The sequence below is a fragment of the Tigriopus californicus genome, chromosome 10 (assembly GCF_007210705.1).
Source record: "Tigriopus californicus strain San Diego chromosome 10, Tcal_SD_v2.1, whole genome shotgun sequence".
Classification (NCBI taxonomy): Eukaryota; Metazoa; Arthropoda; class Copepoda; order Harpacticoida; family Harpacticidae; genus Tigriopus; species Tigriopus californicus.
Genome location: NC_081449.1, coordinates 8,214,092 through 8,229,847, shown reverse-complemented (window position 1 = coordinate 8,229,847; position 15,756 = coordinate 8,214,092). Strand labels below are relative to the sequence as shown.

The 15,756-nt window shown below is 43.5% G+C and overlaps 5 protein-coding genes across 6 annotated transcripts; 2 read left to right on the top strand and 3 right to left on the bottom strand.

Annotated features, from left to right (window-relative positions):
* Positions 1 to 1,177: 1,177 nt before the first annotated feature.
* On the bottom strand, positions 1,178 to 6,315 carry LOC131887827 (KIF-binding protein-like). Its single transcript, XM_059236543.1, has 3 exons — positions 6,125 to 6,315; positions 2,845 to 3,182; positions 1,178 to 2,757 (listed from the first exon to the last, which is right to left on the bottom strand). The coding sequence occupies exons 1-3, from the start codon at positions 6,171 to 6,173 to the stop codon at positions 1,327 to 1,329; spliced, it is 1,818 nt and encodes a 605-aa protein (XP_059092526.1). The 5' UTR covers positions 6,174 to 6,315; the 3' UTR covers positions 1,178 to 1,326.
* LOC131887831 (kinesin-like protein Klp59C) lies at positions 3,182 to 6,172 on the bottom strand. Its single transcript, XM_059236547.1, has one exon. The coding sequence runs from the start codon at positions 5,761 to 5,763 to the stop codon at positions 4,048 to 4,050; it is 1,716 nt and encodes a 571-aa protein (XP_059092530.1). The 5' UTR covers positions 5,764 to 6,172; the 3' UTR covers positions 3,182 to 4,047.
* A 1,704-nt stretch (positions 6,316 to 8,019) lies between the features above and the next one.
* LOC131887838 (zinc-regulated GTPase metalloprotein activator 1-like) lies at positions 8,020 to 9,701 on the top strand. Of its 2 annotated transcripts, XM_059236556.1 has the most exons (3): positions 8,020 to 8,807; positions 8,887 to 9,287; positions 9,354 to 9,701. In XM_059236556.1, exons 1-3 carry the CDS (start codon positions 8,318 to 8,320, stop codon positions 9,591 to 9,593), a joined length of 1,131 nt encoding a protein of 376 aa, XP_059092539.1. In that variant the 5' UTR covers positions 8,020 to 8,317; the 3' UTR covers positions 9,594 to 9,701. The 2 variants fall into 2 exon arrangements, with proteins under 2 accessions (XP_059092539.1, XP_059092538.1); XM_059236555.1 differs by having other exon boundaries at positions 8,021 to 8,807; positions 8,887 to 9,701.
* Positions 9,702 to 9,741: 40 nt separating this feature from the next.
* Positions 9,742 to 11,121, top strand: LOC131887851 (uncharacterized). Its single transcript, XM_059236570.1, has 3 exons — positions 9,742 to 10,193; positions 10,271 to 10,360; positions 10,425 to 11,121. Exons 1-3 carry the CDS (start codon positions 9,742 to 9,744, stop codon positions 10,693 to 10,695), a joined length of 813 nt encoding a protein of 270 aa, XP_059092553.1. The 3' UTR covers positions 10,696 to 11,121.
* LOC131887850 (E2F-associated phosphoprotein-like) lies at positions 10,190 to 11,766 on the bottom strand. The gene is made up of 2 exons (XM_059236569.1): positions 11,152 to 11,766; positions 10,190 to 11,052 (listed from the first exon to the last, which is right to left on the bottom strand). The coding sequence occupies exons 1-2, from the start codon at positions 11,643 to 11,645 to the stop codon at positions 10,692 to 10,694; spliced, it is 855 nt and encodes a 284-aa protein (XP_059092552.1). The 5' UTR covers positions 11,646 to 11,766; the 3' UTR covers positions 10,190 to 10,691.
* Between the last annotated feature and the right edge of the window lie 3,990 nt (positions 11,767 to 15,756).

The following is a 15,756-nucleotide window of genomic DNA, read 5'->3' as shown; positions in this document are numbered from 1 at the left end:
CATTAAATTATTGGAAAATTTTGATGAAATCTTAGACAGCCGTTGAATCCACCCTGAATTTGGGAACTTGAGCAAGTCTTCTTCCCCTAGTTTTGGTACTGTATTGGTAAAGCCTCCGCTCTCCAATTTGCAAACATTTGTTTGATCCCAGGCTGGCTGAGTCCAAGCTTCTTTGTGGTATTTAAATTACAACAATAAGTCAATGCTTCGAGAGCTGAAATGGGCAAACCTGCAGTCATTCCCAAGAGTGAGGCATTAATAAATGTTGGCTGAGACAAAAAGTGGGAATATTCCTTACTTGAGACACCCATCATCAGATGGCAGGCCAAGCAAGAGAGCTGCCATCTGACTTTGTAACAGACAAACGAGCCTTCGTCCTCCTGAACTGTCTCCTTCAAATCCATGGATGACAACTAGGGGTTGCAGTTTTGTGGTGCCTTTGTGCAACACCAAATTTCACACAAGGTGTCATAAAACTGCACATCACAATGGAATTCTGGCGTCACAGTCTTGCAGTTTGGATTTGGAACCTGTCCTAACTTTCTGTGATCTGTGACTGTGAGAGACTTTGCGGTTTCATTGGGAAAATTGTTCCAATTACAATTGAATTTGGCCAAACCCAGACAATTTCAACGGACAAGAGAGCAAGCTGGCTCTTTTTAATTGGGGTCAAAGTAAGTATTGAAGAACCCCATGTTTTGATCAAAAATTGCTGAAACAAATTTAACCTGTGTTTGGCTAGACTCGTATTTCACACATGTTTATTATGGTAATCATGTGATAAATGACAGCTTTGCATATGCTGAAAGCGAGATAAATCCTTTGTAACCCTCACTACGTGGAGCGGCACGAGAATTAAACCCAAACCGAGTCGTTGGATGGAAGAATTGGAACAGATTTACTCACCATTTGCGAGATGGGCGATCAAACTATTCGCTATCTGGTACTCGGATACAATGCGGTTCACTGGAACTGTGAACGGCGAATATGAGTGGTTTAGGGGCGGTGAGCAAGTACTCACCCATGTATAGAACGTAGATCCGTTCAACGAGAAAAACGTCCGAAAGGATTAAAGGGGATAATCTGTTGCGAGCATCTGATGACTTGATTACTGTTTGTTAACAAAGTGGCGTGTCTTTAATTGAACATTGACCCAACCCAATTGAAAATCACGGAGCGCAATTTAGAAGTAAATACCATTCCTCAGGATTATGAAAGGTAATTTCCGTTCAAGAGGTACGCCACACAAAGTTAAATCTGAGACATGACGGACATGACACACGAAAACAACCCAAGGTTTGGACTGGGTATGTGTAGACTGCTTGATCATCTACTGGTTTGCAGCTCGGCTTTCATCTTCTCAATCTTGACTGGGAGAAGTCTGACCATCTCTTGGCATAGAGGCAGTTCCTCAGCCACGACCCCTTCGGCCTCGGGATGACTTTGGCAATAGTCAACGATTTTTTTGAAGTAGTAGTACACTTGCAACTTATTCTTGAAGGCTTCAGTCGTTCGCTCGGCCACCATGAATTTATCAAATAGTCTGGCCAAGTGAAAATAGGCCACTAAAGCCGGACGACAAATTTCGGCTGGAAACGGATCGGGCATGTGGCCTTCTTTGTTTTGTAGCGAATCCAGGTAGGCCTTGAAAAATGAAACGGCCTTGGACACATTGGTATTAACTTTTTCCATTTGGGACGAGAGGGCTGAGTGACCGGGAGAATTCCGGATTTGATCCAATTTCGCATCCATCATGGATTCGTGAGTTTCGCCGAGTTCAAACATGAGTTGCCTTCGAACCAGGAGGTATGACGCGTTACCCAGCTCCTTCAAGGGCATTTCCAATAGCTCAACTCGGCGCTTGTGGATTTTGAATCGACGATCCGGATTGGGCTCAAAAACCACGAGGGCTTTGTGCAAGGCGCTGAGTTCCTGGTTAATCTCGGTGAAATCCGTACAATGCTCTTCAAAGGTGAATATCTCTTTGGCTCGATTGAGGAACCTTTGACCGGGCAAGAACACTTGTCGTGCTTGCTCGAATGTTTTGACAAATTGAGAGGGCACATCTTGAAACTCGGGATCAATCTCAATCGAGGGGAATTCCTCAAGCATGCTGGGGAACTCCTCATCTTCAATGTTCTTTACTACTAAGGGATCTTCAGAATTTTCACTCTGCCGACACATTCGCTCAAAGGACTTTTGCAACAACACCAGAGCATATTTACCCCAACACCTCAAGACCATTCCTTGGGTTTGTCCGATCTTTTCCATCAAATCATTGCGTTCTTCATCATCTTTGAACTCCTTGCTTTCCATTTCTGACAGAAAGCGCGTCAATACATAGCTGGCAGCTCCTAAATGTGTTTTTGCGGCTGGGAAATTGTCATCAACTTCATAAAAATGAGACAGTGTCGCGGCATTTTGAGCCCAGTCCAGCGAATTGAACTCTTTGAGTTTCAATTGCTTCTTGAGAGTGATATGGCAACATTCGCCCGCCTTGTCCCGAGCTCCAAGTTTCTCGTACACTTGGGCGAGGTAATAATACGTGTGAGTGTTGAGGAGCTCCAGGGCTTTTTCTCGATCCGGTTGATTTTCGTCGTTGTTCCGCTCACCGAGGCTTTTGCCCCTAATCAAATCTTCAAGCAAGGACAAGGGACCTTCGCCATTTGTCTTGAAGCGTTCATAGAGAGCATTCGCCTCAAGCAAGTATGATTTGGCCTTTTCCATCTCTCCCCTTGATGTCCACAGAATACCCAACTAGGGAAAAGAGAACCCGCACAATAAATCATGACTTCTAATTCGTCATTACTATCAGTGATTGATGAAATTGAATAATCATTTTACTTGATTTAATACCACCAATCGTGGAATTATCGTCTCGCTTGAAAGGGCATCAGGCGAGTCGATGAAATCTTGGACAGCTTCGAGGTGTTCTTGACTTTTGGCCAATTCCTCCACTTCTTGATCAATAGCCCCTAATTTGGCCAGTATGTGAATCGATAGTTTTTTGATCATGCTAGCTGTTAAGTCTTGGCTCATGCGAAGCATCTCTTCCAAGAGCTCACGAGCTTTGTACCGGGAATTGTAGGGTTGCTCTGGGGGATCATCTTTTAGAAGGAGGTTTTCCACATCTTGATACTTGGCATACAGAGCCAACATGTTGTCAGTCTCGCTCATGGTCTCTGAAAAAGAACAGTAGTGCTCACAATGAGAAGAATGCTTTTAAGGTGGTTTAGAATAAAGGTTTTGTATTTATTTCTATGAAAAAGACCGAAGTTTTTATCAATTGTATGTCTTCAAAATACAGATCTGACGGATCTCTATGAAGAATACTCAAGATTTCTCTTTGAAATTCAAGGATCTTATCTGCCAAAGTGGTTCGGTTGAGGGGTTGTTCCTGAATGAAGATGTGCACAATTTGTAGCTCCATCAACTCATCTAAAATGTCGAGTAGAGCCAGTTTGCTCTGTATTCGAACTTCCTCGCATTTCCTATTAGCATCATCAAAGATGGCATTCGAGGGATTCCTTGTGGGCTTGCAATACTTGTTAAAGTTGACTTGAGTCTGATTTGACCAATAGTTTTGAATAGTTGATTGAAAAGTGGTATCACAAAAGGAGCGAAAGGCCTCTCCAATGGCGAGACTTTGAGCGTCTGAACATAAGTCATTCTTGGATAGACTAAATAATGGTGCGTGAATGAAGTAAGCACAACCTCCTGGAGCGAGCCATATGTTGATAAGCCTAAATAGCGCTTCAATATCTTCGATAAAATGGAGTGTGCGGCACAAGACGATGGCATCGAAAGAGTTTGCCTCGAATTGCATATGAAGAACGTCTCCTTGAATAATTCTCACGTTGGTCTTACTTCGCATCAAGGTCTTGGTCTTTTCAACGCACGCATCAAGGATGTCGAGGGAGGTGACCTCTTTGAAAATATTCGATAGATCTTGAGTGAGTGACCCAAAACCACAACCAACTTCTAGGATCCGGTTTCCGGGCTTCAGGTGGTGGCTGAGACAGGTTTTCGTATTTGGCAATGTCATGATTATGACCTGATATGAAAAGTTCTTAATTCATTGAAGCGTCGTTCATTTTCTTGTTTCATTTGTTCATCTGTTTGTTCAGCCGCTTGTTTAGCTAGCTCCTCCCCTAGGTCATAAGGTTCGAATCCACTCCGCTGGGGCTTGGCTTTCAGTTTTTGTTTCCGTATAGCTGTCCGGCAATCAATCAGTTTCTTCCATAACGACACGTAAAAAACCTTGGCTCGCTTCTCTCCCATCTTAGGATTGCTTTCCAAAACTCGAGTAAGGAAATCTATTTCAGATAGTCTTAAGATCTGGCGGCCGCTTTCAAAAGGGCAAAGGATATCTGGGTTAACTGATCCTTTGGAGGTCGTCTCCACCCAGTGCCGCAGCTCAGAATTACTCCAATTGGCCGGATTTTTTGGATTGGGTGGGATTTTCTCGCGATTGGATTGACCGACGCGAATAGGTGCGACATATCGGAGGGTGTTGAGAGTCATGGCCACATCTCCACAGGACGGAGATACGCAAGCCATCACCACCGTCTTACATTGTCGATGGGATTCGACTTCCAAAGCATCCTTGAGCAGCAACGTGAGCTTAGAATTCCGATAGGGAATGTGATAGAACTTGTCCGGATTTAGAGCGGACAAAGCCCGATTCCTGATACACTCTTTCAGAGCCATCAAAGACGCATTAATCATTTGTGTTTCTTTTATCAAACTCCGATCATGAAATTGCGAATCCGAGGCACTCTCAGATCCAGCTAAGTCGATCACGAAAATTCGACCATGTTCAGCCGCAGGCATGGCCGTATTCTCCACGCGAATGGCACAAACGGCATGGCTTCGACTTGACGTATCGTTCTTGAAGGTGGTCTTGGTCCGACGATGAGACATGGCTCGATCGACTACCGCTTCAAACTGATCACCAGAGATTAATTGGACCTCCGAGGCTTCTTTGACGATCATTTGTCCGAACTTATCCTCCATGATGGTGATATCCGGTCGGGTTTCCTGCATCAGGTCGGTGGCTCGATGGCCGAGGATCTCGTAAAAGGCCATGTGAAGCTTAAGCACACTCTCGTTCATTTCAGCCGTCAGCCAAGGAGGTGCCCGACTGGATTGAAGCAAATCACGACCAAGTTTCCGAAGAATCCCTTCGATGGTGAAAGTCTTGCCGGATCCAGTTTGTCCGTAAGCCAAGAGCGTGCAAACCCCGCCTTTGAGACCCCGCTCGATCAAGGGGCGAGTTACGTGGTCATAGACGTGTTGGTTACTGTGATCGGGGCCAAAAGCAAAATCCACATCATAATCGTGGGCCTTGACTCTGGGCGCGCCTCGGACGTCTACTCGCGGTTCCAGGGATAGCACGGAACAATTTCGGGTGACGAAGGTGGTGGGAAAGAAGCCCCGGGCCATCTCCGGTGGGAGCAGAGGTCGAACTCGAATGCAGACATCAATATCACGGCCATCCAAGGCTCGATGATCTCCCCCGGATCCCTTCAGATCCAACGGGTTGGACGAGTTCTCAGCCTCGAGGTCCAATTCGAGCCCTTGATCACGGACCTTGGGCTTTTGGGCTTGGGTCAGTGCGATCTGGATTTGGTCCTGGAATTCCCCGGCTCGCTGCACAATCTCCGCCAATTTCTTATGCACGCCCACGGGATTGGGTCCGTCACCGGACTTGGGCTGGGATTTCGGATCCACGGGCATGGCATAAGATTCCGTGGATGTCATTCAAGGAAGCCCAAGCACCCGTCCAAATCCAATGAAGGCCAGCCAGTCTCGAGTGAGTAGTGGATAGCGATCAGCCCAGCCTTGCCCAGCCCCTAGATAACCAACAAGAACAAGAACGGCCGTTCAATCGGACTTGTCTCCCTCGTGGTATCCTGGTGCGGTTGTCCATGCGACCTATCGCTGATTATCCTATGGAAGACTTGCCGGCCGACCCGGACTTCATTTGTATTGTGTATGTCTGTGTGGACGGGCGGAGCAAGAACCGTTGAAACTGAGACCAGTAGGCCACCACAACCCTCAGCTGTGGACTGAGTCACCGCGGTCACCGCCTTCAAGCTTTGGGGGCCTTCTGAGTTCCTACCTTGCTTCACAATTCGTACCCTACGTCGCCAGCCCAGTGAAGCACACATAGAAATCACGACATGAACGAGGCTGAGAGTCTTTCAAAGACGGTAAACATGAATCTTTTGAACCTTTTTCGAATCTGTTCCAACTTTAACAACCACCAAATTCCCCCCTTTTCCGGCCAGGAATGCTAGAAAGTAGATCTTGAGGGATTGAAAGGCAGCAACTGCATGGCCAGCATGGCATGCAGGTATGCATTATTGCATTCTACATACATGATATGATTGGACGCATAAATGATTCAATCATACATCGAGCGCTATTCAAACTAGAAACCCTCTGATATGGTTTGGGATCACGGAAATCGGCAAAGTCGGCAAAGAAGATGGAAAGAAAACTATAGGGGAGTTGTTTTGGGCCCGTTCGTTTCGTTCACCATACAGCTCATATGATGGAAGAAAAAAATGTATTTGTTCAAGCTGATTTAACCAGCCGCCAATGACCCATGACCCACTCAAAACGTACCTCGAGACCATTATATTGCTCACTCATCTTGATTTGGGGTCTCAAAATGTTCCGCTTCCGCTCGTTTTCTCATGGCTCGCATTTTTCCTCAAAATTGGGTCTGTTTCATAGATAACTTCATATATAGATCGATCAAGGGCGCTGCGATCGCATGTTTTTGTCTCAGCTGTCGCTGGTGGAAAATATGTTTCATTCGTAGTCAAGCTACTTAGGACAACTATGGTGCAAATTTGAATCGTTGACGGCTCGTCCAAAATCAGAGTAGAAACCCCTAATAAGACTCCTTGTCAAGCAATTGCTCTTGTCCAGCACGCTTCATAAAACGGGTTTGAGTAAGTTGTCCGACCATATTTTTAAGAACGAAATTTTGAAGAGGTTAAAATGGGGCTCAAGTTAAAGTTTTCATCCATGTGGTGGAAACACTTAACTGAAACAAGTCTGGGTTCAGGCTGACCTCCAGAGGTGTCGGAATTACCTTGTTTACGTATAGGCGCAATCATGTCGCCCACATTCAAGCACATCGTTGGGAGATTGAAACAAAATTCCGAATGCCTCATCATTGCGTTGCAATTTCTGATACATTTTGTTACACTTTCGAGATTTTCGAGATGCGTTGCTAAACAAGGGCAATCAATAGAGTACATTATTTGCTCTACTAATGTCCAAATCTTTTTTTGACATGTTACGTGTATTATGCCCTAAAAAGCATTTTTTTTTATTATTCTACCACTCTTTCTACTTGTATATTTGTAAGATTCAAAAGAAATTAAGATTTAAGAGGAATAACAAACGTTTCATGATAATGATTCAACTTGCCTGAAGCGAGATTTAACGAAATATCTTTGTCCCATTTCCACCAGCGTCAGCTGACCTGAAAACATGCTCATGCGGTACAGCTCCTGTTGAACTTAAGCATTCTAGTTATGGTTTTCTATGGTCTGTTTGTATCTGTGTTTTGGATACAGAGTCTCCATGTCTAGCTCCATTGCGTCAAATTTGGGCTTTTTGAGATCCCTTTATTCGGAAAATTTCAGGCCGGTGCATATGGCTAACTTTTATTCAGGTTTTTGCGCTTTTACACAACCGTCATGAAAAATAAAAACAATGTGTTGTGGTAATTCTTTTTAAATGAGAACAAGGTTGTGACACAGTAAATGCCATTTACTTGGAGGAAAACGAAATAGTAGAATGGAGCACTCAGTTGGTGGATGGGGGGGAAGGAAGGTTGTGAGGGAAAATGTCAAGTTTTGGTCCCAAAACCAGACTCAACCACATATACTAGAAACTGTTTTGCCGATTGAATGTGCAATAAAAGTAATAATGACGCAAGAAACAACTCATTTTATGATTATTAAACGCCATTCCTTTTTTTGCGCTTTTTCATTCCATTCAAGTGGGGTCCCTGTTTGCATAACAACATGCCATCTACTCTCTCTCGGCAAGAGATTCTTTAAGAATAGTTATTTCAGGATATTTACCCTGCACTAAATCAAAAACAAAAAAACATATCTAATACCTTTCTCTCGACCTTACGTTTTGACCACACCGACGTAGTGGTTCCATCTACCCATCATATTTATGGGCGCATATTTGAGCTCATGCTGTGATTGTCCTTGACTTGGACTCGCCCATCTTCCTTCCCGTTTCTTCTGCTCTTCGGCCGTTCACCCACCATCAACTTAGTATGAACGCCCCCTCGTCTGCTAGCCACTCAGAGGTCGACCCGTCCTCCTCCCTCGTGGCGCCAATGGAGGATCCTGTTCATCCAGATGCCCAGGAGGAGGAGAATGACGACGAAGAAGAAGAGGAAGTGTGTCCGGATCTGGTGCCCAGCTTTTCCGCGATCGCTGACAAGGATGGGCTGGCCAATTCGGCTCAGAAAGTTCCAGTTACGGTGATCACGGGCTACTTGGGCTCGGGAAAAACCACCTTGCTCAATTATGTTCTCACCGAAGAGCACAACAAGAAGATTGCCGTGATTCTCAACGAATTCGGCGAAGGTGCCATTGAGGAGAAGTCCTTGGCCGTGGGCAACGAGGGTCAGTTGTACGAGGAGTGGCTGGAGCTTCGGAATGGTTGTCTGTGTTGCTCGGTTAAAGATAATGGAGTCAAGGCCATCGAAACGTTGATGGAGCGGAAAGGGAAATTCGACTACATCTTACTCGAAACCACGGGTAAAACCCTTTATATTACACAAAATACTTGACCTTTTTCAACGGGAATAACCAAACATTTCTTCCATTGGTTCCGCAGGATTGGCTGATCCGGGTCCTGTGGCCTCCATTTTTTGGATGGATGAAGAACTCGGGAGTGATTTGTATTTGGACGGCGTGATTACGGTCGTAGATGCCAAATATGCCTTAGCCCATCTAAGGGAAGAGCGACCCCAAGGGGCTCTCAACGAGGCCTTGAAACAAGTAGCCGTGGCCGATGTGATACTCTTAAACAAGACTGATCTGGTGGACAACCTCCAAGATGTGCGACAAGAAATCCAAGCCATCAACGCCTCAGCCCCCGTGGTCGAAACTGTTAAAAGTCGGATCGATATCAATCTCATCTTGGACTTGCACGCCTATGACGGACGAGCCCAGATGTCCGTTCGGCCGACAAAGTTTGATTATGTAGAAAATGGCACGCCTCATTTGGATGCCTCGGTGGGCACGGTTACTTTAAGGCAAAGGGGACCTATGATATGGTCTAAACTTGAGGTGTTCTTTCAGACATTATTGTGGGAAGAGAAAGTGTACGATGTTGAAGGGCGACTCGCTCAAATTCTCCGATTGAAGGCCTTGGTCCCCCAAGAGCCGCCTTTACCCGTATTAATCGTTCAGGGCGTTCACGACACCTACGACACGTATGAAACTTCACAACAATGTCAGGATGGTACTATAGTGCTAATTGGTCGACATCTTGATCGAGATATTTTGGAAAGGCACCTTCAAGAGGCAATGAATTCTTAATATTCAACAACCATGCCACTAAAAATGAACAATACAAACGACATACCTTAATCAAATCAACCTACATGAGTACCTGCATCTCTGAGAAGGACTCATTTTTCTTTCCAGTCCATCATTCGTTAGTTCCAATGCAAAAGCAGACGAGATAATGCTTGGATTCCACACCTTGCCAAACGAGCTCAAGGAGGTCATTTTTTTGTTGCTACCTTTAGACGATCTCATGGAATGTCGATGTGTCTGTCAGCTTTGGTTGAAAATTATCGATTGTGATGTGTTTTGGATCAAGAAGTTTTCGCAAAAAAATCTGGATTTTGCCACCTCCGTGCAGAACTTGCCAATATGTTTCTATCGTGATATCTACGACTCCCAGGCCTCGTTTAAAAACAATCTGGTCCGAAATGGCGATTGCTCTATGAAGCTCTTCTCTCAGAGTCCAAACAAGTTTCCCTATTGGCTTCATGTCGGGAATTTTCATTCGACTTGGAGTAAGAAGCTATTAGGGACTACATCCATCCTGTTGCCGAAGCAACTAGAGGGAACACGCGCTTGTTTTTCGGCTGAACTCACGCATGGACCCAATGAAATGCACCAGAAGATCAGGAAAGTAACAGTCTTATTGAGGAAATACATGTCTGACATAACAAGCCAAAGGTTATATCTAAATTTGTGATTCACAGCCTGAAAGAACTCGGCATTCCAATGCGGTTGATCTATGCCCTGAAACCGATGGTTCGATTCTCCGCCTGGTTCTACATTTTTAGCGGAAGGTGATTCACTTCCTTTCAGTGTGTTGATCCAGAACCTCAGTCATTCATTTCTCATCTTTTTAAGGACGAGCTCTGTGTTGACAATGTTGAAGCTTTTAGACTCGAATGATCGCATCTTGGCCACCCAAAGAAAGCAAGTGCCCGAGGATGAGACCGACCGAGGCGGGTACTGGACCAAAGTGGTCATGGTTTTCGAGCCACGAACCACGGCGTCCCTTGATAAGATCTTGGTGATGTTTTTGGGCGACCATATTCTCATTGCCAATGTTCATCTGCACCTGATAATGGATTCGGATGACCTCCAGCGAGAGGAGGAAGAGGAAGAGGCCGACTAAGCGTGGCTGGCCATGACATTGAAGAAGTGATAAATCTCGTCCTTATCGTACATGGCCACCTCTGTCGAGCAATGATCGCACTTGACCGGATGAAATTCGTCAGATGATGAGTCTGCGGCTTCCAGTTCTGGCAAAGCCTTGGTCTTTTTCTTGGATCCAGTCTTGGCCCTGGGGTATTTGAGTTTCTGCGTCAGATCCACCGAACAATTGGTGACAAATATTGCTCTGTACTGCGTTTCATAGAGAGCGTGCCGCTGACAATCTAAGCAGAGTACATTGAAGCAAGCCGGACAATTGAGCACAGCATCGCTGTTCGGCAGGGGCGTGGCTTTAGACGATTGAGATGGGCCCAATAGTCTGCAAAGAAATTAATATCATTAATATCATCGTTATGCAATAAAGGCGACCTTTCGCTCGTTTGGACTAGACCTATAGCCTGACAAAGGCTCAATTTACCTATGCTGATCAGGCAGGTATTGCTTTCTGACGCTATCGGCCCAAGCTTGATCTCGGTCGTCTTGATCCGGGTCGTAGAGAAGCTCGTCATTGGACATCATTTTCCGCTTGGATGGCGTGGCCAAGGAAGATTCGGGCTGGTTTTCGCTCTCCGTCTCTTTGTCCTTATCATGGTCCTCATCATCCGAGTCGAAATAAATTGGATCATACGTCCCGCTAGCCGAAGACGAGGACGGACCAGGATCAAGGTCTTCCCCTTTCAAGGGTTCAGTCCAACCTTGAGCCTTTTGGGCGTGCTGAGCCCGTTGCTCGAGTTCATTTTCCATCTCTAATTCGAATGGGTCGGCCATCAAAGAATCCTCTGGATCTACTACATCGTCCACAACTTCAAACGGGTTGGGGCCACCTGGTTGTCGGTTGGCCTTTCGCTGTGAACGAAGCCCACGAGACGCCACAGGCTGAGTCAACGGCATGATGGATTCAAGTTCCATCATTAATAATATTACCAAACCAACAATCCAACAATAGTCACACAGTGGAATTCACGGGGAGAACTTTTTGATGGTTTTGTTTTGTCCCATGTTTCAGCTGATAAGATTTTGGGCAATGCTGCTCCTATCCTGGCAGCGATGGCAAAATTAGACTTTGAAGGAATTTCTGCCACTTTCTGCCACCATTTTCTGCCACCTGGTCAAAAATGGCTTTTAATGATTTCTCATCCCTGTCCTGAACTGCTCCTCCGTTAATGGACTGTCGATTTCTTCATCAAATCCGGAAAGGTAGAGGCGTCCGTCGGATTTGTGATTGTCGGATTGTCGGATCCGTACTTCAGCACTTCAAACAAATGGTTTGAACGCCCAGCAGGATTGTCCCCCCACCCATAGCCTGTTATGTTGGTAGTTCATTAAAGGGTAATGAGTTCGGACTCGTCAAAATATGATCTTGATTTTTTCTTTAAATTTCACAAGAAGTCTATTGCTTCACCTGAATATTAAAAGAATCGAGCTCTTTGCCGGACTCGAGGCTTTTGCTAACTCCAGTCCCGTAAAAAGTAAAAAAATCACAGGGCTCTAACAAGCACGACTTTTGGCGGACTCGCCCCAGCATTACACCTCAAAAAATGCAAAAAGTGGAAAGGCTTGACAGAAATCAAGAATATGCGCAAATAGATGTGAAAGTGCAAAAACAAGTTGTAGTAATGCAAAAGCAATTGTTACTACAGGATAAAGGTCGTTTTTAGCCCCTTTGCTTGATTTTTATCTGCCACAAATTCTAAGCACACAACTTTGTTTTCTAGATTATTTATTGAGTTTACAAGAAATTCATTTTTTTTTCTGGCAATGTTTGACGGTAGGACACATTTTCAATGCATATAGTTGTCATGGATTCTCTTCAGGAGCCTACTGGTTTTATTGCTTATAGCGCTTTTGTTCAAAGAATGATTTTGGGTGTTAGGTTGGATCAAATTAGACTACAGCCCTTATTTTTGCAGACTCTCCCAAACCGAAAAAAAGAAAGTTGAATTTGATATTCAAAGTTGTTGCTAGATCAAATCTTGTATTACGTGTAAGTGGTAACAACTAGATGAATAATAATCTTTCATTTCAATTATACAGGGGATTACATTCCTTGCAGCAGTTCATGAACCCAAACCCCCCAAAATGGTGGAAGATTCTGGCTGGGGATTTAATGCTTTATTTGATCATGCTGCACTGAAGTAAATAATAAGGTCGCAAACAAGGGATAACAAATTCAGAAGGAAGCAGATAATCACTTAAATTACAACACAAGGACTAAAGACGTTCTTAAATGAGAAAATTAAGGAGAAAACAGTCGAAAAATCGTTGAAAAAAGAAAAAAATGGATAAACAAGTGAGAAGATTGGAAATTTGCCAAAAGAGTTAGTTTTTTATTATGGTTTCAACTATTTTTCCCAAGGTCTAGGAATTACCATCACCAAAAATGATTGCCTTCCCTGATGACACAACCAACAAGTGTCTCCATATTCTCTATTTTCTTACAATCCTCACTTGATACACTAGATCAAGAACACCAGAGCCTCTTAAGAGTCCCTAACTAGATCAAGGAGGACAAAACACAGGGAGACCTCTGCTTGGGCATTAAACTTTGCAATTTTTATTATATCAGATTGTAATTAAGCCACTGAATTCTTGTTGATACGACCAAGTAGGTATTAGTTGAAATAACACAAGTTAATTTCAACACAACTTTGGTTGACAAGTATTATGAGGTACAAATTGGTAATAATGATCATAGTATGCCTTATAATGCCTTCATTCAATGGTCCTTGCAATTTTTTACCGAGAATTCAGCTTGCCATGCACAAAGTTGGTTGCAAATTAAGCCAATAGGCTGGGCTAGCAAAAAATATGCTTTAGCCGAGAGCCTCTACATACAAGGTGTGCCCATTCTAAATCAGAATATCAAAATAACTCAAAAACCTGGATGCTGGTGTGGAAACTTTTTCACAAAAAAAGTCCACGAAATCACCCTCTTTATCAATATATTCATTAATCCACTTCATCCACGACAAAAATGCGGTTTTGAAGTCATCTTGTGAAAGACAATTCCTGACTGCGGCAGTCCAGACATGGCTGACTCATAAACCACTGAAAATTATGGACGTACCACTATGACCAAGACTATTCATCAGGGCTGCACCATTAGTCTTGCCATGATGCAGGTTTGCCTTGTCCATAGCTTTCTTGAAGCTCAATAAAACTCAATTTTCAACATATGCTTGGCAGTCCTGATATCTTAACTAGCAAATCGGGCGAAAGTTTCTACAGACAGCCTGAATGTACTTGCGGCTGAATCGGCTTTCTGTCATGACTAGCCTTGGTCGAGGTACGGCCATAATTTTCAGTGGTCTATGGTTGACTGTATACCAGCAATGGCAAAATTTGACTTTGAAGGAATTTCTACCCCTTTCTGCCACCATTTTCTGCCAGGTGGTCAAAAATGGCTTTTAATAATTTCCCATCAAAGATATATTCTCGTTGGCAAAAATCCACTTTGAAGGAACTTCTGTCACTTTCTGCCACCATTTTCTGCCACCTGGTCAAAAATGGTTTTTAATGATTTCTCATCCCTGCTGTATACCCAGTACAGTGCAGAGCTCATTGGGCTTGTCAAGTGAACGCGTTCATGAACAACTGACATTATTCCATGGAGTAAAATCAAAGACAACATGCCCAGCCAAACCGCACGGTGCATGTTTTGAATTTTGACATTTATTTCATTTTACCTACTTGTCTAAGCAAATATCATTCTGGTATTGAGCCAATTTGATAGTGTGTTCACCGAATTGCACCAATCATGTCCATTTTGTTGGGTTTTATATCTCAGCTCACTCAAAATCTCTCGATTATTGAAAATTCAATGGGCAAATGGTGGGAGTTGACCGTAATGATTGTCTTAGTTCGATAAACGTTATTATCCACCAATTAGTTGGCGGCGCTCATTTTTAAATTTGTGACAAACTGTCGTGACAAAACGAAAACAAGGTTTTGATAGAGACTTTAAGGGCTATTAATATCGTGTCAGGTTAGGTTGGGTTTGGTTAGGTAAGGTTAGGTTAAGTTTGATAAGTTTAGGTTAAGTTTTAAAAAGTAGCACCGCCAACTAATCGGTGGAGAATAACGTTTACCTATTTTATTCATATTCAAAAGCAATGTAAAGTGTGGGAAGGTTGCTTGAAAGCTGTTTCGCAACTTGCGAACTTCCAGTGCGATATTGGCAATAGGGACCTTTAAGCTGATGTCAAACTCAACCTTCTGAGAAAAATGGTCACGAAACCTCCATTTTGATTCGTCCTTGGGCGGTCACTTGTCACATCTCATTTCCTAATACAACAGCTTAATCAAATCGACAGAGATTCTTGGGACAGTCGTCTTCCATCTTGACTGGAATCTTGGGTTGATACTTATTGTCAACCATTATTAATCAGACTCGAATCTTGTATTTTATGTAAATAATTGAGCAAGCTTAACCGTTATGTCATTATGTTGCAAAAGGTTTCGCGGGTGAAGTCGAGTATCTTGAAATGCTGAATTTATTTAATACACCTTTCCACATGAATACAAGCAGATGAGCACTTGCGGGCAGAAATCGATATCAGAAAATTTGAATTAAATGGTGAGAATGATAAAATACCTGACTAGAATGAGATATCACACTAATCACAACTAGAATTGTTTATTGTGTGAACTACTCAAACATCGAATTGATGATAACAGAAGGGGTTTAATAATGAACTAATAATTTGGAACCATACTAGGAAAAAGTTTTTTAAACGCACTCACTGTTCAAGAATTTTTCAGGCGTAAGTGTTCCATATACAAGCAGAACGCATAAAAATGAATGGTAACGTGTACGAGATTTGACATTTAATTCCAAAAAAGCCCCATTTTCTAATTTGTGCGTCTTCATCAAATCTGATCCCTCACGAGCTAAGAAAAGTGATCGCAAAGATTGGTGATCCCAAAGAAGTGATATTGTTGACAGTCTTAAGCACACCTTCAACATAAGAGGGAAGTCGAAGAAAATACGTCTCTCTTTTAATGTTTGAAGAGAGTGAAGATA